Raw genomic sequence first — 22,575 nt, 5'->3', positions numbered from 1 at the left:
TATTATTAGTTATAAACTTCTTTCAATGGTTGATTTACCTAGTTTCATGAAATTAAACAAGTCTCTCAAGCATTTTTTTTAAACTTGAAAGAAAAAGTTTTGTATTTTAAAGATAATATGTGGTACGTCAACTTAAAAAAAAATTTGAACAAAAATCAAGAAAAATAGAAAATCTTAGTTGACTACTTTAATTCACAACTCCAATTTTTCACAGAAATGTTTGAGTCAATTATACACCTTGAAGTCAATTTTGTGGGATGGGTTAATATACCAAAGAATTTTAACTACATTTTAAAACCTTTACTTTATTTAAATGACTTATATTGCAATTTGTTATATAAATTGACAATAATTCGTCGTAGTAATTTGTTAAGTCATCCCCAGTTAATTAAAAAAAAAAAAAAAAAAATAATCTAGCTTGATTTTGGTTGACAGGAACATAGATGTATTTAAGTACCTTTTTAGGATTAATAAAATCTTCAAAGGTAGAAAGTTATTGATTGTGAGTATAATTTTTAATTAAATATTATTTTATATTTACCTTTCAAAAGCAATCGCTGCAGTGATATAAATGGAACAGCAAAGAACAATATTGTGAATAGGATAGATAGCATGTACATAAAGGATAGTATGGGTATCTATGTCCCAAGGAACATCCAAATGTGATCGAAACGATTCCAGTAAGGCGCAAATCAAGTATACATTATCAGATAATGCCAAACATACCAAGAGACGATAAAAAACGGAATCCAATTTCTGTAATAGAAAATTATTTATGAAAAATAGTATATGAACAAATATAATTAATTTGGCCCCTCAATAAAACGTTCTCCCTGCGTCATGTCATTTAAATGTTGACTTATATAGTCGAATTGTTGGTACCTCCAATGAATAAATTCTATCTAAGCTCATAACAGAAATATGTTTGAATGATATACTTAAAATTTTGAGCTTAGAAGACTTCCTGAATCGATCTGGCCCTTAGCTCTTCATCTATACAATCAACATTACTGAAAATGCGTTTTACTTTTATTTAAATATTATATAACTACTACTCATTTTTTTATGAATCTTTTAGTCAGTTTCTGGCTTTGTTTTGAATATTTATTTAATGTTGAATTTTTTATAAGGAACATTTTGCTTGAAGTGTATTGATTGATAACATCATATACAGAAATAGTTTTCAAGACTTTTGTTAAGAAATTTAATTTTAAAATATAATGTTTATATATATATATATATGTAATTATGGGTAACTTCTCTATATGAATAAAGTCATACAATATGAAAAAAATAGTATATTGGTTTTTAACCCTTTTAAAACTTTGTTAAACATGCTTCCAAGATGTCCGACTATCAAAATGATGATGTCAAATAAAATGCTGTATACTAATTGACTAATAGAATATATAATCTTTTTTCTCTTTCTTGTTTTGCCTTTGGTTGATCAAAATAAGGTAGATTTTTTAGAACAGAATAGTTATCAAATGAAAAATTGAATTTAAACAATCGTTTAATGAATCTTTTATATAATATAAATATATGTTTTTTGGGTGATATATTTATTATATTTCACCAAAATAATTCTTATATTTCCTTAATGTATTAATTCCACAATTTTGGAAGTCTATTATTTCTTCCATTTTACAACTAATAGAAAAAAGAAAAACAAATTGCCCTAAGCTCTAAAGAAAGATATAAATAAATAAGGTGTAAAAACATTTATAGAGTATTCACCATGTTCTATGTATATATATATAAATATCTATATTGTACCAAATTTTACATACTTTTGAGCAAAGAACCGGTATGGCAATACAATTTCCAATTATTCCGATGACACATAGAATAGCTTGGCCAAATCCATCGATGTAATGACTTGCCTTTTCAAAATAAGCAAATTCTTCTTTTGTGGCTCCAGAACAGACATATACAGAGTTATTGAGCGAACTTTGATTCAATCCAACAAATGAAGAATTATTCATATTAGCAAATTCTTAAAAACCTGGAAACGAGGTCATGGTATTATTTACATCTTTTTTTGTTATTATTTATTTAAAAATTTATTTCATCTATAATAATAATATAAAAAGTTGAATTTTAAAAACAATACAATTTATGTGAAAATGAATAATATTTTGACTTCGAAAAATCCCTATGCATCAGGGTATATCTCCGAAAAATACTTCTAAAAGTCCCGTGTGGTCCAAAAATTTGACATAAAATAAATTTATAGTTAGAAATTTTGCGACAGCGTTTATGTCAGAAAAAAATATTTCCATGCATGAATACCATTTGGAGAAATTTTGGCTTCCCAAATCAACTAATCAGAACCCTCTTGACTTTCAGGGACTTCCTCAGCATGAGGGCTAGAGGGGCTGTACCCCCATCCAATTATTAAGTAGTTTGTACTTTTTATTCAGAAATTTTTGTCCGATTGAAAAAAAAAACTACACGAAAATAAAGGTAAAAATAATTTTTTTTAAAGATTTCATAATTTAAATAGGTAATTCGGACAAATGATGCATCAGAGCAAATTATTGCACATTTGAAATTTTTTTCAAAAAATTTAATTTTTGATTTTTTTTTGTGAATTGCCGTAGATTTTTGTAATCTTGTTTTAAAAAAATTAAATTAAATTTTTGCATTTTTTTGTGAATAGCTATGGATTAATAAAAAAAATTTCTAAAAAATTTAACTTTTGAAATTATTTTGCCAATAATTTAATATTGGAATTTAAAAAAAAAAAAGAAATAACTTTGTAAATAGCTATGGGGGTTTGAAAAAAATGTATAAAAAATTTAATCATTGAAATTTACTCTTTAAAATTGATATTTGCTAAAATATCAAATTTTTTTTTTAATAGCTATTGATTTTAAAAAAAAAGTTCAAAAAATAAATATATATATATATATCTGCGGACGCTTCTTATTTTGCTATGTATGATATGTTCTAGAGGAGGTCAGTGCAGTTTCTCTGTCGGCAGTTGCGAAGACCATTTGAGGAAAAATTCAGAAAGGGGTTTTGCATACTACCTGCAAGTCATTGAGTAGCCCTATCAGTCAAATTATTCAAAACAAGAGCAAGAACATTGAATGAAATATTGGTATATTGTAAGTAATTCAGGAGCTTTCTTTATATTTGTATATATCTGTATAATTAGCTGATTACATTTAAAGTTGGATGTTTTATGGAGATTATATGACATCTTCTATTTTTGTACATGATGTAATTTAAGATGTAGAATAATTTATAATTCTTATTTATAAATCGTTACTAAAGCTAATGAAGTTAGATATATCATGTATATTTTTGTAATATACTTAATTTTATGTATTTTTTTGAGACATGATGGATAATTATATATCATTTTTATATTATGAATAATGATGTTCAAATTTATGAGCAATGAACTTTTGCTTTTCATTTGCTTTTCATTTTTTTCACTCTATATCAAAATTAAAATGTTTTGAATTGGTATATTATAAGAAAGTTATATTTCTAAGAGAAAGTCTGACTTAATTTGTGCAAAAGTGCTCAATCATCGTCATTTTAGGTTATAATTAATTTCCACATGAAAAAAATTGAGGTTCTACAAAGTTAGAGAAGCTTTGGTAAAAATAATTGTTGTTGACTTCAGAAAAACCTTTGATACCATATTACATGAATAACGGATGTATATTGAGAGCAATAAAAAATTATTACATAGAATCAATCACCTGGGGCGGGATAATATTTTTAATTTTTTTTCCCTCGATGAACCTATTTTTAGAAAAAAGTTCTTAAATATTTTTACTTCAGTGACCTTTTTTTCTTTTTAAAGTAATTCGTGCAATTAATGCAACAGAGTAAATAATTTAATATTATAAAATTTTTGTGAATACCTATGGATTTTTGATTTTGATTTTTCAAAAAGTCAAATATTTGAAATTCAATTCTAAAAGTTTTTTCCGAAAAATTACATTTTTATGGCACCTTTGGATTTTTAATTTTTTTTTTTCAAAAAAATATTTGTAATTATTAAAAGATTCCAAAATTCTCTCCCCCCACCAAAAAAAGAAGAAGAAGAAGTTGTTCCTGAAAGACATTAAGATGAGGTGAAGGAAGAGGCCAATATTATGAGGAAAAATAACCAGAAGAATACAATTGGCACATCTCTGACTACAACCGGCCTGGATGATTTTATACATTTAATTTAGAGTTTTAAAAGATTTTGAACCATTAATGCTATAATATTTTCTTTGTTAAAACTATTGAGGTTTTGGTTAACGTTCATTGTGTTTCTCCTTTTTTGTTTAAGTTCTATTTTATAAGCCATCATATTTTTTTTTTTTTTTTTGCTATCTGCGTCAAACTTTATATGCGGAATTTTTTATTATAATGAGAAGGTTAAATAAATGAGGATAAAATAAGGCGACCAAAAATGCTCTTGTTGTGTTAGCAACCTTCTTGTTCTTCGTTTGCAATATGGGCTACAGCTTAAACTGTATTATTTCTTTTGAGAAAACGCTCTAACAACATCTCAAAACACAATAATCCTAATTTAATCACGTGAAAATGAGTGGGACTCATTATTCTGGACCCCCCTATATGCAGGGTATGTGTAGATAATTACGGATGACTTGATTCTCTCATCTAATCAATAGTTCAAGTAATGAGATTAGCCTATTATTATTGTTTAGAAGTTTTATTTGTTATTATATTATTAATAATGAAGCTCACTTGGAGCTTAATGACGAACCAATAAATAAATTAATTAGATTTATTGGATCACATATCATATAATTATATGAGTAAACAAATACTTCCCAAGAAAGAAAAGATATTTACAAAAATACATTAAGGGCTCTGAGTTATATCATACTTACTTAATTATTTATTTGAAAAATTGAAAGAATAAATGAAATTTGACTACCTTTTTAAAAAATCCGATATTTCCCTTAGTAATATTAGGTATGTATTAGACGTGGGCTGAAATGTCAGGTAAAATATGCAAAATCGGCATTGTATCGGTACTCAAGAAAATTAAAAGAAATTCTGATATTTTAAATGATTCAATCAGTCAAAAAGGAGTGCATGGAAAAAAGTTGTCATACATTTTTGTACCCAGGGAATGCTTCCTAAACAGAGCACCCACAATCAATGAATGTATTTCTTATGATTATTACTTGAGTTGAAAGAATTGTACTTGTTAATATTACCTGCCTATTATATTATTTTGAGAGGAGAAAATAAAATACTGCTAAAAAGACTCTTTAAATTTAAAAGATTATTACCGCGCAAAGAATATTATTATTATATTTATTTTATTATGTGTTTTTAAAACAATTGATACCAAAGATAGGCTAGAATCCTTACTTCAGATAGAGAAGTTAAAACCACAACGGGCTCTTAAATAATAATAAAAGAGAAGAAAAATCACAACAACTGTTTTTCCTTTTGTAATTTATAAACGTAGTTTTTTAATACAAAAATGTCAACTCTACTTATAACTTATTTCATAACAAGCGTTATATGTGCGACACAAGTTTGCCTCCCTAGTAATTAGTAGTGTTTTGTTGGCCCTTATTAATTTGGTCTAGTCCAGTCTGAAGACCGGTTCTATGAGATCTTAAGTCATTAAGACCATCAGTACTTGGGACCCGTCCTTAGTACTGCCAGTCCTTAGATCCAGTTCATAATGGTCTGTCCTGGGAATTTTCCCTAAAAATGTTAATGTTTTATTAAGCCAGATAATATAGGTATATGAGATAGTTATTAAGAGCATTGCACATATCTTGCAAAAATATTCATGTTTTCATTATAATACAATATTAGAAAAACATATTTTATTTTTACTTGGTTATATCATTCATTATAATATATAATGGAATATTAAAAAAACACCCTCAATTACACCATGAGTGATCGATTTTACCTTCTTTAAAGACCGAAATATGGAAATTGACTGGACCACCGTCCTCAGTCCGGAATAAGAACCTACACAACTACATGTAACTTTCAGAAAAATTACTTTTTCATAATATACCTTTCAGTAAATATAAACATCACATTCGATACATGCACATTAGTAGTTGGAGCCAAATTTATAAATATGAATAGGTTGCAAAATAGACTAACTCATAAAAAATAATTATTATAGACGAATAAAAAGCGTTTTCCGATGTAAAAAAGTTATTTAATATATCTCTTGGTACAGTTTAAATCAGAGATAGTACTCAAAAAAACCTATAATGCCTCTGTAATATGGCTATATGTATAATGACAAGAAGTACTACAATCCATTTCTTCAAAATATAAACATTTTGAAAAATATGCCTATTTCAACCTTGAAACGCTTCTTGTAAATAAAAAAAAAAATACCCCCTATATTCATTTTTTATCAGAAGGAACATTTTTGGACCATGTTTCCCCACATTTCTAAAAAAATAATAATTATGAACCAGTCTAATATATACACACATGTATACATGGTTTGTCAACATAAAATAATCTTGAGCACAAATCAATAAAAAAATAAAATCCAAATTTATTTATTGACTGTGCAGTGTTATATCTTGAGTACAAGTTACGATTTTGTAAAAATTGAAGCTTGTACAAGTTGCAAAAAAGAAAAAAAAATGAAACGAATAATATTAAATTAAGGATAATGAGTACTTCTGATAAGAATAATGCAATAATTAAATATTCTGCGGATGATCGATAATTTATATTCATGGTGTAATTTTTGACTATTTTAATAAAAGTTACTAAAATATAAGAATTTTGTGGCACATTATAATGTTAAAATACCCACAGTTATACTAGTCACAAATACATAATAACCACGTAATTTTAATGAATCAAAATGAAATGATATTATCAATTAATATATGGTATTTAAAATGACCAAATTTGTAATTAAATAATAGATTTTATGAAAAATAAATTGCAACTTGTACAATGTGCTTATCCAAGTTGCAATTTGTACTGACTTTACAAGTATACAAAATACAGCTCAATATTGCATAGACATATTTGAGTCAATTATAGGCTTTGTATGCTAATTTGTGTTATGATTTATACACTCAAGAACTTAAGGAATAGTTTAGAACCTTTATTTGACTTAAGAGACATTTATTGTCCTCGATATGACTTTATGACAAATACAATCTCTCAATTTCTTATTATTTTACTGTAATAATAATTAATTTTGGCTACTTCAAAAACAATTTTTAGTGCCTCCAAAAGATTCGTAAAAATAATTTGTTGATAGAAATGTAATAGAAAATAGTTCGTCAAAGAATACAAATGTAATCCACACTAAATTTTTAGAAAAATCATTCTATGTTGTTTTTGTGTTGAGGGGCCACATATATAGTATACATCCTACTTACCTTAAGTTATGAGTTTATGTATACCTGGATGAGGTCTTACCTCCACATTATTCTCTACCTGTTGTTTCGATGCAGCGCTCAACAGAAGGAAGGTAATGTTTTTGACTATATTTCAAAACATAGTTTTTGTAATTGTATCATTAAAAATCAACGGAAATGTTTTAAGTACAACATCATGATATTCCGTGATTTTATCCATTTCTTGTCGCCTCTACTACTATCTTTACCAGGTAAGCCTCGAATTATGTTTATTTCATTTATACATAATTACTATTCACACAAATCCTAGTACTTGGATTCAAAACGGGATTGGAAAGTGGACAAATCTGCTATCAGTGCGTAGGAACCCAACCTGGCTGTGGACTCTACGACTTTGATGCCAAATGGCAATGGGGTAAAATTTGTAATCGCTATGATGACCGCTGTGTTAAAATTATTGAACGTCGAGGAGCAGATTTTATGGTCATAAGAGACTGTTTAAGTAATATAGAAGGACTTAGATTGGATATTCCTGCTGATAAATATGAGGGTTGTCGCTCAGCTTCAAGGGATGTGAAACTGGGGCAATATACGTTTAACCGCATCAAACAGTTGGATGTAAAGAGGTGACTTATATAATGTGGCTTTATCTATAGATTCACGTATTTATATAATTTTTCCTTTGTCAATAGGGATTATTATCAAAATGTCACCTGGTGCTTTTGTGACTTTGATCATTGGTGTAATAGTGCACTGCCCTCCTGTCAGAGCTTCTTTGGCCTTGTTTTCCTACCTCTCATTCTGGTAAAAATTGTGGGATTTTTATGATGCTATCGATAAAAATTCTTCAAATAATATTCTATAGCTATTATTATTATTTTGAAAAGAATGGAACATATATATATTTATATATGTATATTTTTATACAATACTATAAAGCTTTTAATGTTATTCAATTAATTAGACAATGAAAAATAAATATGATTTTAATATCTTAGATTGAATTGCCCATTGTTAGGTCTCTAGAAGAACTTTTTCAATTAAAGAGGCTTCTATGTATATGTTATTTGATAGAAAGTTTTATTTTTATAATTTTAGCACTAATTAATATTAGCGTACATAATTAATTAATTTTCAATTATGGATGACTTTTGTTTACTAATTTGTAATTTATAACGTAATAGAACAACAACATCCTGACAACCACCTCTTAAATATCTTCCACAACACGCCGCCCACTCTCTTTATATTATACTACAAAATAGACACATAAATTAGGAATATAAGCCTCTCTCATAGCATTATATCACGTTTTTGAAAAGATGCTAAAGAAAGAGACTCCATACGATTCTAGACTGAAGTTAGAATCTGGGGAAAGGAATACACTGGGAATGATATATTGAACAAATCCATATAACTGATATCAGATCAACACCTTGGATGCATTATATTCTTATCTTGGGCGGGGCTAGAAGTATGGCTAACAGATAATAATTTCGAAATTTGTGTTACCAGCTTATAAGGGAGATTTATTACTAACTGTTAGGATATTATTTTTTTTTAGTTACCTCAAGATCTATTGGACTTACTGAAAGAAATACGAGAGTAAACTAACAACACATTCATTTTTGCAAGATGGCGCTAAGGTCCTGAGTTATGGATAAAAAAGAAGTAAACTCATAAATATTATGTTTAAACTTCTCAATGACTCTTATATTTTGATTTATAGTAAAAAAACTCTTGTCAAGTTAACACGCGTCAAGTTCTGATGTTTATTTAGCCATTACTGATAGTAGTTGAACCATTCTATTGTTCGTAGGAAAGCATTTTACTCAAATCCATAGGAAAATATGAGGATTCATAGCTTTTAGCAATATTCATATTATTTGTAAACCCTATTTTTTTCTTCTTTGTTTGAGAATACCAAAATCTCTGAGCCCTTCCTTTTTAACCCATATTAATCTATAGTACCTCAGTGTACTAATTGAATTAGTTTGCCTTTATTCCTAATTCATTAAATATATCGTGAAAATATGAACATAGCAATTATCATAACACTTAAATCCTAACAGTTAATTTTTTTAACTGTAAGGACTTTGTCAAAATGTACAACACAGTTATTCATACGTTTGCAAGTTGCCTGACACTCCAAATTTTGATATATTTTATCAGACTGAACACTACCACTTCTTGTCAGATGAAAATTAAATTTTTTTGTAATTTTGTATACATAATTATAAGAAATTTAAAATTTTGTTTATGTATTTATTGTCAAATTTTATAGAAGGAACGTTTTTTTTGAAAATTGATTAATTACAAAAATAATATATAGCAATTTTTCAAAATGTTTGACCATGCCTTAGGAATTTTTATACTTTTATCGGAATAAATAAAGTAATTAAAAAAACAAAAAATAAATATGTATACAAAGTATTAATAAACAAAAGAAGGCACCACTATCCTCGGGTATGTCAAAACTATAAATAAGTAAGCAACCCTCCCTCATGGTCCATTTGACTATCCTAAAAAAAAACTTCAAAATAAACACCTTTAAAACTTTAAATAATAAATCATATTGTTATGTACTAGATATTTAAAAAAAAAAGTTTTTTATTCTGGTTCCTCTTACCCGTTTAGGTTCAACAATCTTTTCACTTTTGTTCTACAACCATTAGAAGTGATTTAGGTAAAATTCAGATATATAATATTTTACTTACAAATAAATACATTGGGAAGTATTTTTTTGCATCTATTACAAGTCAACAAAACAATGAGCTTATTTTACATATAAATTTCACGTCAGTTCTTGACTGATACTATAATGATTCAGCTATATTTTCTAGCTTGAACTGAATCATTTTCAAAAATGATCTTTAACAAAATAATAAAAAGTTATATATATGAAAGTTGAAGACTATTAATATTTGCTAGACAGGCATATTACAGAACTACCATAAAATCAGATACCATCAAATGGGGATGACTTGAGACGATATTTCTACATCATTTCACAGAAGATAGTGAGTACCAGGTATGAACTGCTTGCTCCCCAGTTAAAAGAGTTCTAGTCAACTAAATGTCATCTTTAAGATAAACGATGTGAAGAAAAATAATACTTTTCAAACGAAATTGTTACAACTTGTCGTATGGCGGGATTTACAGATATTAATAGTTATTATGAAAGGAAAGGGTATAAAAAAATAAAGTAATAAGTTTGCAGTCGAAGTGGATCAAACAACAAAAGTCACTAAAAGTTTAAATTTGAAACATTGATCATAAAAAAAACAAAAAACTTTTGGGTTTGATCTTCAAAAGCAATCCTTCAAAGTTAAGAATATTTTATTCAAATGTCTAACAAATAGTTTGAATTAGATGAGACTGCAATTCAACTCCAAGCACCATAAAAAAGATTATTAAATTCTATGAACACCTACGTTCAACAAGAAAAAATGTATATAGATAGACAAATTGATAAAATATATGAACATAGAATTCAAAGAATGGCAAAATTAGAACAAAAACTTTGAGACAAAGTTAAGGAGGATACATTAATGAAAAATGAATAGCATCAATATATTATATCCTATCTGACTTTAATTCTGTTATTTCCTCAGATGGATTTAATACTCAGAAATATGCATTTAATGAAGAAAAATTATGTAAAAACCCGGGATTTCCAATTTTATCTAAAGCACTTCAATCTTATAATTTTTCCAAAATCTCACAAAGAAATTACTTTAATTTTTATCGATGTAAATAATTTTATTTTTAAAAGTAGGGGAACTAATATCTTTCTTTTATTCTATTGAAAGAGGCATATTAATATTCTAATATGCAACCCCAAAAATAATTAAAAAAAACAATTTAATATGTATTTGCCGCCAAGGAACAAATTGCACTATTTTATTCTTGTATTGTTAGTAGATTTTTTTATGAAGCTCCTTAGATACAGTAAATTGTACATAACAAGTAACAGTTTACATTAACATTGGTGAACCAATTTTTACCATTGCATTGATACGGATGGATTTTACCTATATACGTGTCATGTATTTTATTTATTTGGCCTTACTTTACCAGTTTTATCCATCACAGTATTTTATATCTTAAAAAGAACTCTTTATTTTAGTAGCACGCGCGCCTTTCTTTTAACTAGACGTATAATTAATAAATGGCAACAAGTCTGCGATATTAATTAATGTTTACTAATAGGTAATTATACACAGCAATATACCTTTAGATTCCAAAATTTATGGGTTTGCTGCCTACATTGAGCAGCATTTAATTTAATATTTATCACCAGGAACGTTGCTGGCTTTCATCATTTCGAGGTTCTTTAGACCAAAAATTATCAACACCGTCATGTAAGTACTAATATAAATAATGCATATATATAAATACTAGCATAGGCTCACCATGTTGCAGAGTTGAATAGAGCGGAATATGAGAATGAAGTTATAAGAAAAGTGACAGAGAGAGGGATGTAGAAAGATATAGAGAAAGAAGAGAAGGGGAAAGATACAGAGAAAATGAGATATATATTTAAAGACAGAAGGAGATAGATACATATAGAAAGATAAAAGGGAGGTTTTATTTCGGTCAAAAACAGCGCTTAATGACCTTGTAGGCCCCAAAATAGATAATAGCAACATGCTTTGGCTATTTGATACGACTACTTGCTAAATTTCAGACTGATCTATTCAACCATTTTTGATAACACCAAAAACAGACTTACACATAAGAGTTAAGTGTAAGATATGATAATTTTTTATGCTCAAGGGTCTCAAGCCCCCCAAAAAAAAAAAGTAGGAGACTAGCGATGCTACTGTTTATTACTAAGCCTTGATAGATTAATAATTGTACTAAAATATTTAGTCAAACAACCTATCATAAATAACATCTAAAATATTGTTTTTTAATATACTCTTTCTTTTATTATAAATTTATATGTCTTCACTTTACCACAAACTGTGAATTATATCATTACGATCAAAATTGAGGAATACATAAGAATTTTGAAGCAAAGGTCCATTTTTCTTCATTTTAAACCAAAAAAAAAAAAAAAACTTTTCTGTTTGTTAGACGTAAAAGCAATCATTAACAAAACTATCTTAATTCAAGAGCCAAAAAGAAAAAAAATGGTTTGCTATTGTACATATAATCATGTATGTACTTGCCTATAGCCATTAAATAAATTGTAGGGAGTTCAAAATAAGAATTGAACCTGTAAGTTCATTATCATTTGCTAATATACATGTAACACTTGTCAACAAACAAATATGATATTTGAAGTACCATATAAAATAATAGACGTACTTGACACGCTGATTACAAAGCTATAATTAGGTTGTTTTGTCTTTTGTTATCCAATCTGCCTTTCAATCATTTTCAATATTTTTTCCACATTTTATAGGGTTGACGTAGCTTTTAAGTAAGAAATAAAGTAATTAAATGCAAAATTGCATTTTGCTTACAAATAAGAACTTACATTTAAAGTGTATTCTTCCACTTCTAAGAAAATATTATATAATAGTAAAAAACCTTTCAGTTTTTCATTAGTGAAATCAAAGGACTTCATATAAAGGGTAAGTTATTAATATTTCACTTACAAAAGAGCTATTGCTTGTATAATAGAAATTGAATGATGTTCAGTAATGATTTTCTATAGGAAAGATATATATATATATATAAGAATAAATAGGTAATACGTGAAGTGTTTAAACAAATTAAAATCAAATCGATATTGCTTCTAAAGTAGATCTTCTAGAATTAAATGTTATTTTTTAGCTAAAGCTCTAATGAAAAATGGTTGACGTCATACTTTTAAAGAAATTAACTATAATAATACTGAAAATTAAAAGTTGTATCTAACCATAATAGAATTTGATGACCTTTCGTAGAAAAAGCTATCATTTACAACGAAAGAAAGTGTATCATTTTTATCTAATGCAAATCAGCTATTTATCAAAATATTTTAATGCTTCTGCGGGATTTGTGTAAAGAAAGAACTATATTTATGAATTAGAAAAGAAAAAACGGTTGATGCTTGGTCTCTTTCTTCTTTTTGTTCATTATTGAATAAGTAGTGGCCGTGAGTGTGTCAACATCACCCTCTAAAAGAATAATTATTTCCTCTCTTTGGTGTAAAGGGATTTTAAATTAGGGTATCTTGTCTAAGTTGGCCAACACGTCAAACTTTATCTTTCTATCTCGAAATTGGAGACAACGACAGAGGATAGCTGAACTGCAACTTTCCCAACCTTTTAATAATAAGGAAATAGATTTGGTACGCGAAGTGAAGGGAAGAGTATAATTGGCTGAGGAAGAGAAGACGCGAAGTGAAGCGGAAGGATCTCGACTTTTCCGAGTTATTCGGTTAATTAGCACTTCGAAGGATCACGAAAGTAGATGGAAGGTCTCATTATGTGGAAGAAGTTGTGAATTTGGCTCTTATGAAATATTAGGAGGAGGAGGGGGGGGGGGTGAGTTCTCTTGGAGTCCATCCGTTGACTGAGAGAGGAGTCTGGAGGAGATCATATCTAATTATGTAAGGCATTACGACTTTTTCTTATATCTACCATGATCATGACTGTACAATTAATTTCAGGAATACATTGCAAGGGAGTCGTAGTGTGTAAATTCGTACCCGCATTTTTCTTCTTGGACATCGATGAACTCGGATAGGAGAGAATTCAAGGCATAATTGAATTCGTTAATAAAAAAAATAAAGGTCCTTATTCAAACTTAATTATTTGTTACCACCTAATAATAAGTCTTAATATTATATTGCATTAACTATTATTTGATCTTATGATGATTTTATCTATCGTAATTGTTGGAATAAGTTTAAGTTTAAGTTTATTATACAATCATGGTAGTTTGTACTGAAATGTTACAATAATAGTAAATAATCAATAACTAAAAAATAAACATATCTATTATTAATAATGTAATTTGAATTAACCGAATAACTCGGAAAAGTTGAAATCCTTCCGCTTCAATTCGCGTCTTCTCTTCGTCGACCAATTATAATCTTCCCTTCACCTTACGTAACAAATTATTTCCTTATTATTAAAAGGTTGCGAGAGTTGCATTTCAACTATCCTCTGTCGTTGTCTCCAATTTCGAGATAGAAAGATAAAGTTTGACGTGTTGGCCAACTTATGAAGGATACCCTTAAATTAGACAATAAAATTTAAATATGAGTATAATATTTTCCTTGTACTAATACTATTTTAAATGTAGAAAGTTATCGTCTTTATAGCAGTAATTCATTTTCCCCACATATAATCAAATAACAAAGCTCTTAGTTCAATAATCTCTTTTGCTTTCTCGTTGCACTCTTACACAAATCCCATCTCTAGTCATAATGAACTTTTACGTTACTTTTTTTCTATAACTTTAAAACCATTGATTCCAACAGCCCATGAACAAGATGGCTAATAAATATCTACACGGATTAATTCAACACCTTCAATATATAGTTTGAGTTAGTCCTTAATCGAGACTATCCCGTACGTCTAGAGTAGTGCCTCTAATTAAAATTAAAATATGTTTAAAATTATATTAAATTGTTGGATTCAACATAAAAGATTAACATTTTTTATGATAAACGGTCAGGCAACGTCATTTGTTAATTCGAATTGAAATGACCTTAATATTTAAAAAAATTTATAAGCTCCTTCTAAAATAACTAAATTAATTAGCTGTGCATAATAGAAATTATATATTTGTACAAAATGGTCCACCCTTCGTTCCTAAAGTGAGATTTTCTGTATGAAATTGCTTGAAATCTGTTTAAACTTGATTTTATTTTTTATATCCTTATAAAACATCCTTAAGAATAAATGCTACTTTATGTACTTTGTTTTTGTAGAGAATACATTTTGTTGAAGTTATTCGTGATTTTGTTTTTTGAATTTGATTAATTAGTTCGCTTTTAAGTTATTTTTTAGATTTTCTTATTTTCTTTTTTTTACTTTCAAGTATACCACCTATTGGCATCAATTTAATATCAACTGTTATTCTATATACCACATTGAATCTCATCAATATTAATTATTATATTTTTGGTAGATAAAAGTCATTATAAGTAAGTCATATTTCATAGAAACTTTTATCAAAAATGAAATTATAATGTTTCAACTATAATAATCACAAATTATATCTTGTTGATACCTAAAGCTATATAGTAAAGATTAATAAATTTTCTTTTGTATTTTTTCTCCTTTTCTTGAGCTCCAGTACACTAACTATAAAAAAATGCTCATTAAATTAGATTTAAAGTGTTCATTAAGCAATTGAAACTTGTGATCATTGAAATTTAAGGGACTATTACTTACTTTATTTTCAATTTATATTGCAGTAAAGTGGAAATTGAAGCTCATTCATCATTTATGTATATGATCAATTAATATTAGCTTATGTAAAATATATGTATGTTTGAAATATACAGTAGCAAAATTGGGTATTCTGTAATACAAAACTCTTCAATCAAAAACATCGTAAGTACCGTAGGTTATACTTAAGTATCAAGTTTGGGATAGTTGCAACATACTCTTTTTCTCAAACATCACAAATGCTAAAGTATAGTTAGACATTGAATATAGATTGATTTTGAGGCGTGAAAGATTTTTTTTCAAGGATCTTGCCAAAGATACTAACAAGTAGCTCATTGACTTTAAAATAGCTAGCGCACACGTATTGAATTGAAATAAAATTCTCAAAATGTACAATATAAGTCTAATTAAATATTCATATCTTCACGCTATAACAAAAGTTAATAATTTAGCACCTTCAAAAGTCTAGTTATTTATTCATAGAGAAGTAAAAAAGAGTGCAATTTTAAGTATGCTAAGATACCTCAAAACACATGTTAACTGACCCTTTCCATAATTAATATAAAATATTTATCATTCAAACAGTTCCTTTTTCGTTCTAATAAAGTCTTATATCGATAGCAAATAAACTCACATCTATGTATCGTTTTGATGTGATCAAGAAGATGAGTTTTATTTTTAAAGACCGAATCTTCTTATTTCCTCTTTAATATTTATTCCTCAAAAAAATATGAGTAAGTGTATTTTTCTTAACTTCTACTCAAACTAGATTTTTTTTATACCGTTGCAACCGTCCGTGACTATAAGAACAGTTTTAAAATATTAAGGGTTCATTTTAAATTCAATTTGAGGAAAAGTTAAGTATGCTATACAATTTTGCCCAGAGGTCATATTTTCTCTTTTTTTTCTCAAAACTATTCTGGAGTTATTTGGACAAGTCTGCACTTTAATGGATCTTACAAAAGATGGAACGTCTCACTATATGGATGAAATTGTGAATTCGTACTTTATTGAGTATCCGGGGGCAAGGGGACTCAGAGTTTATCCGTAAGCTGAGGAATGACTTCAAAGGGGGCATAAACTGTTTCTTATTGGCTTGTACTCATTATGTAACTAATGTATATCGGCTCTTTCTTGCATCCATGACGAGCCAGAACTATAAATATTACTTTTAAGAATACCTAGAAAATGAATCGTAGCAAACAAATCCGTATTTTTCAGTCTCCAATCATATATAATTCGTTTCCTTCCACTTAACAAAGTTTTTTCCTCATTATTAAGGGATTTAAAACATTAAATTTCAACTTTACACCATTTTGAAATACAAAGAGTAGGTATGACATGCGGAAAAAACTGTAAACTATAAATGTAAAGTTTCTGAATAATAATTTCATTAGATTCAAACAATTGTTTATCTGTACAGAAAATGTATATTTATGAGATACAAAGTTCCTATCATTTTAAACAAAACTTAAAAAAAGGATGGAAAAAATAATTAAATTTAAAAAAAAAAAACAAGAAAAAAACAAATACAAAACCTTCAAGCAGCGAATTATTTTATGCAAATGGATGACATCACTTAAGTCAGCAAATTCTACTTTTGTAGGTATTTACAGCACCTTGTTGTATTTTTTAAAATAATTTAAATATTATATGGAGGCAGTTATTTTTCGAGGAAAATTAGTTTGTTTGTCTTTCATTTAATGCTTAAAATTTCAAAGATACATTGGTCCTTAATAAAAAATTTAATCATAATCAAATATGTAATGGTCCAATTTAGAGTATAAGTAGTTTATTATAAGAAAAGTTTCATTTTTTAATGTCCGATAATCCTTCTTTTCAAGCACAAAAAAATATCATTTGATGCATGAATGACTTATTTTTCCATTAAGATAAACAAAAAATCGATTTAAATACAAAGGACAAATGCAACAGAATACAGTTGCAACAGATCCTTTTTGTAACGGCAAAAAAGTTATAATCACAAATTTACAAAATAGTTGCATATTATGATAATAGCTCTTGGAAAAAAGACATTTCTTTCAGGCATTGGATAAAGATGATTTTGAAGCGTAAGGGTAATTTTTTGATGAAAAAATATTTTTTAAATAATATAACTACATTGTTTATGTATCAATAAATATTTTATTTTTTGGCTAATAAACTGTCGAAATCATTTGCTATGTTCATTGTTTCTATAGAGGGTTCAAATAAGGACCCAATGGAATTGCAATCCCTCCCAACAAAAACAGTCATACAAAAGAGTGTAATAAAGGCAAATACTACATATTTGTAGTAATTTATTATCTATATATATTCGAATCAAAGTTTCCACTTTACATAATCATGGATATACCACATGAACATAATACAGAATGATTCCTTCAGAATGTAGTTGTGTAGGGGCTTAATATTGTATGTACTTAAAACTTATCCCGTCCCTTTCTTAGGTACTTGAAAGAGTCATAAATTTTACTTGTTCAAAATATCCTTTGTCGCTGCTTTGGTATAATAGGTAGTTTATTAATTGAATTTATTCATTAAAAGTTTTAATGTCTTTCATATCATTTATATCAGTTATAATCACAAAATAGTTGTACATTATGATAATAACTCTTGGAAAAAAGAGCAATTATAATGAACAATAATCTTTTGTTATTATTTTGCATTAGAGTTTTGTTTATTTATTTACTATCGACAGTACACATCATTGCACGGAGTTATTATGCGTCGATGAACAGAAACACTTAGCTTAATTAACATAGTAGATAACTTTCAGGCAAATCCTCATTGTTACTCTACTTTTTTTCATGAATACTTCCACACGTAGTTACTCAATACTTAGATGTGCTCTCCTCAAGAATGAAAATATATTGATGATAGCTTCAAAAAAATAAAATATTATTTAAGTTGCCAACAACAAAATAACACGTACGCTAAAAAATGCTTTGGATTTACACCCCTAGGTACATGTACTCCCCTTTTCTCTTCTTTTTTTTTAATGTGATGTGCTGAGCTTTAGCTTCCCATGCTTGTGTCTAAACTTCATAAGAAGTCTCATCCATTGTTTTTTATCTCATCTACGTACTAAACTTTCCTTCTTTAATATCAAGGGCTGAGCTAAAGCTACACTCGCTCTTTGCTACATTGTTACATCTTAGATCAAATAATCATGCAGTTCTAAACATGGGTTCCTTAATGTGCTGACGCACGTATTTCGAACGTATATCTTTTTTCTTTTTCTTATAAAGTTCACAAACAAAAACAAAAAAAATCCAAGAAATGAGGTTTAATAATATAAACAAAAAATAATAAGTTATGCCTACCCAATAAACCCAGTGAACCCACCATTATAAATTCAGCGCACAATCAAAAATGTAGTTACACCAGACAAACAAACAAACTTTTCTTTATCAATAAATATTTTTTTTATATAAATTGTAATCCTGTTGTACCTGGAAGATGTTGACTTCAAAATACAATAAATATGTTAATGTTTGCTCGTTGGACAAAGTTTCTCACATGGAACGGTTTTAACCTCCAACTCAGACGTATTTTTATGACTTAAGCTGGGAGGTCATAATTTTGGAACAAATACATTCTTAATTGCAATAGAACGAATCTCAAATATTTTTTTTTTTTTGTGTTTGTTTTAATGAAAACAATGAGAGCAAATTCTTTATAAAAAAAAATAGCCTATTGCAAAGTGATGCACTAACAAAATATAATCATTTTCCAAAAAAAAAAAAAAAAGTTTTTTCCTTTTTGTGTGGAATGAATTATAACTTTTTTCTAAAAAAATAATGGGATTTCCAGAAGAGTCTTAACGTTGAGTTATTAAGCTCCTTACTATACCTTTGATTCCTCTGTCTTTTTCTGCTTATTTCAGGATGACAAACTCATCTTCTACGTTAGCAAATACATTTTATATTTTATCTTAATACTTAAGATATACCTTTTCTTATACAGGATTTTATTTCGGTATGATGAACTTCTTTTCAAAATGTGCAAATTCGTAGAAAATTCAATATTTTTTCCTTTTTAAAAAAGAATTAAAAAATGCTATAGAATTATTATTTCTACTTCAACAATACTTTCCACTTATCTTTGCAGTAAATTGTTGCAAAAATTATAATAAAATAAACATTATGTATTTGAATATAATAAAAATATTTTCCCTGCACTAATGTTATTTTAAATGTAGAAGGTTTTAATCTTTATATCAGTAATTAATTTTTACTCCTAAAATCGTATAACAGGCAGCTGATATTGATAAGTGTCTTTATTTATTAATACCATATGTCCCTCTCCCGTATTCACCTCGGGTTCTTCTAAAATCATACCCCTATTTATATGCATTTACAATATACATAAAGGGACTCCAAATTATGATTTCTAACTAAAGACTGAATATATTTCCTATCTGAAAGTACATAATATAAGAATAATAAAACTTGTTCATTAGCATGAACTAGTCTGAAGATACAGGCTGCTCCAATGCTCCCACCAGACGCTGTGTCTAATTAGATATTAATTAACATAAAATGCAAAGACACATTCTAAAATAATGTTTAAAACATTAATTTACATCAATGTTGAAGTTTGGGAGAATATTCTTTATACCATATGCCGGTTTAAGTCTATCAATGGAAATATAATTGACACAATGACCAAGATATAATTCAAAAGAGCAAGGAGACCTGGACTTTTTTCACCAAAAACATATGTGGCACTTTTAAGTTTATTGATAGCAGACCGGATCCTAAAAGGAAGTTCTAGAATGACTCTCGGTGTAGCATGTTTAATATTTTGGAGCCTCTGGAACAGACTTTTATCTTTAAAAGTCTCTGACTCCTCTATCATGGAGAGTGGAAGCCTAGGGGCTTCTCCTTATAAGTAATGAAGGGGAGAAAAGACATTCCCCGGAACACCTGGTACAGAAGAATGGAGACGAAGCAGGATAATCGGAAGGGCCTCGATCCAAGATTATCCCTCCTCATACATTCTGGAAAATAGTGCACTCTTCAGAGTATGGTGAAATCTTTCAAGGATATCGTTTGACTCGGGATGATAAGATGTTGTGAGTAGGTTTTTGACCCTAGGAGCTGTTCCAACCTTGTCCACAGAGATCCAATAAATTGGGCTCCTCGATCCGAATGAATTGAGGTAGGTACTCCAAATCTAGCGATCCATCTGGAGAAGAATGCTTTGAGCATATTCTCTGCCTTTATGTCCTGAAGGCGAAGGGCTTTAATCTATCGAGTTGATCTATCCAGACCGTCAGAAGGTACGAGGGATCAATTGCCTCTTGATCTTGAACCTCGTCTTTAAAAGGAGGTAAGGTCTCTGTTCTCAGTGGAGCCACTAAGTGTGACTTTCTGGGTATGTGCACAATAATGCAATGAAACTCGGCAATATAGGAGAAGGCCCTGTGTTATCTTACAGTCCAAAACGTTATTCCAGTGCAGTCGTTAACAGCTTAAGATCAGAAAAAAAATGTGAAATCTACACTTTCTAGCAACCATCTATAGTGTGATATTGCCTCTTGAACTGCAAGGAGGTTGTGTAACACAAGTGGGTGTGATGTTAGTTTGTGTTTGTTTCTTAAAAAATGTGTACAAAGAATTGGGATGGTGTTGTCAAAAATATAAGTATCTTATGCCCTCTAAAACAAAATCCACTGACATAGCACCGATGGGGATGACATCTGATAATTAGCCCTCGCTATAATGATTTTGAGGTCTGGTACAAACTCAGAGTCGAGGAGACGATCCACTGTGGCCATAATTTCCTTAGCTGATAATTATTCTTGCTTCAAAAGATCAAGGGCCCTTATCATGCGTTCTTGAGGGAACATACCATAGAGATCTAAAACTTTTTTCTTTAGGGATCTAAAAGAACCCCTTAACTCCTCCTTTGGAACATTTCTCATGATTTGAGGAGGTAGCTATTACAGTATAGAGCTTATCGATATCATTTGTGATGCATTGTCCTTTGAACATGAAATCTATTTTCAAAAACAATGTTTTAGGGTCTTCTTCTTCAAACTTTGGAAGGCGAAATTCAACACCCGATTCGGTCACAAGAAGCGTCGTGCCTTGCTCAATTTACTCCAGAGAAGGTATTTGACTCCTGGAGTGCGTTCGTCTTAAGATAAGTATTTTGGGATCTTGGGAACGGCTGGTAGGAGGCATATTATTGGTTGTCGGGGTCACCAATAAAGGAACTACACAATATGATTTCTAACGACAGACTGAATATATATTTCCTATATAAAAGAATAATAAACTTATTCATTTGCATACCCTCGTCAGAAGATACGGGTTACTACATAGATTGTGTACAAGCTGTAACCTAAAAAAATGAATAGAAGTATTTTAAATCTGGATTTTGTAAAATTCTTGTAATGAGGAATATGCCTCAGACAAAGTATATGTAAGCACCGCTCAAAATCCTTGAGGGAGAGCGCGCTCGCCATTTTAGAAGAGCGAAAAAATCTCTCATTTATATAAATTTATATTACTTTTTCAGTTTTCTGCATCTTATGAGATAACACCAAGAAATTTGAGAGTTAAAAAATAGTTATAAAGATTATAAGAAAAGAGAGTTAAAGTTATGTCTCAAGAAAAGCTAGAATATTTTTTGTATGCTGTATCTGTGGCTCTCTGCTGTTTCTCAGGTGACGAGTGTGTCTCTCATGTTCTCTCAGAGACACACTGACATCTCTTTCGTTTGTGGAAATTACGTTGGAAGATATTTCTTTCTTTTTTGTAAAACAATTTTCCCGAATAAAATACGATTTTCTAATTTTTTTTTATGTTGTAAATTGACATAAGATCTCAAAATCTCATGCAAGCCTAAGATAAAAAACTTGAGAACCC

General features: G+C 28.8%; 2 protein-coding genes and 1 long non-coding RNA gene across 3 annotated transcripts in view; 2 read left to right on the top strand and 1 right to left on the bottom strand.

Moving 5' to 3' along the window:
• The window catches only part of LOC121115723 (FMRFamide receptor), a 53,531-nt gene that overhangs the window by 19,627 nt on the left and 11,329 nt on the right, over positions 1-22,575 (bottom strand). The window contains exons 2-3 of the mRNA XM_040709837.2: positions 1,791-2,005; positions 542-756 (exon numbers count right to left, since the gene is read on the bottom strand). Coding sequence (XP_040565771.1) covers positions 542-756; positions 1,791-1,985 — 410 coding nt within the window. The 5' untranslated portion in view covers positions 1,986-2,005. The remainder of the gene's footprint in view (positions 1-541; positions 757-1,790; positions 2,006-22,575) is intronic.
• On the top strand, positions 7,438-8,352 carry crim (QVR superfamily protein crim). Its single transcript, XM_040709836.2, has 3 exons — positions 7,438-7,606; positions 7,666-7,981; positions 8,048-8,352. Exons 1-3 carry the CDS (start codon positions 7,552-7,554, stop codon positions 8,181-8,183), a joined length of 507 nt encoding a protein of 168 aa, XP_040565770.1. The 5' UTR covers positions 7,438-7,551; the 3' UTR covers positions 8,184-8,352.
• LOC121115722 (uncharacterized) lies at positions 11,485-12,380 on the top strand. The gene is made up of 3 exons (XR_005863652.2): positions 11,485-11,567; positions 11,634-11,719; positions 11,781-12,380. It is a non-coding gene; the product is annotated as an uncharacterized lncRNA (long non-coding RNA).

Source organism: Lepeophtheirus salmonis, chromosome 4 (genome assembly GCF_016086655.4).
Source record: "Lepeophtheirus salmonis chromosome 4, UVic_Lsal_1.4, whole genome shotgun sequence".
Lineage (NCBI taxonomy): Eukaryota > Metazoa > Arthropoda > Copepoda > Siphonostomatoida > Caligidae > Lepeophtheirus > Lepeophtheirus salmonis.
The sequence above is the reverse complement of the archived record's forward strand: the minus strand, read 5'-3'. Positions and strand labels throughout refer to the sequence as shown.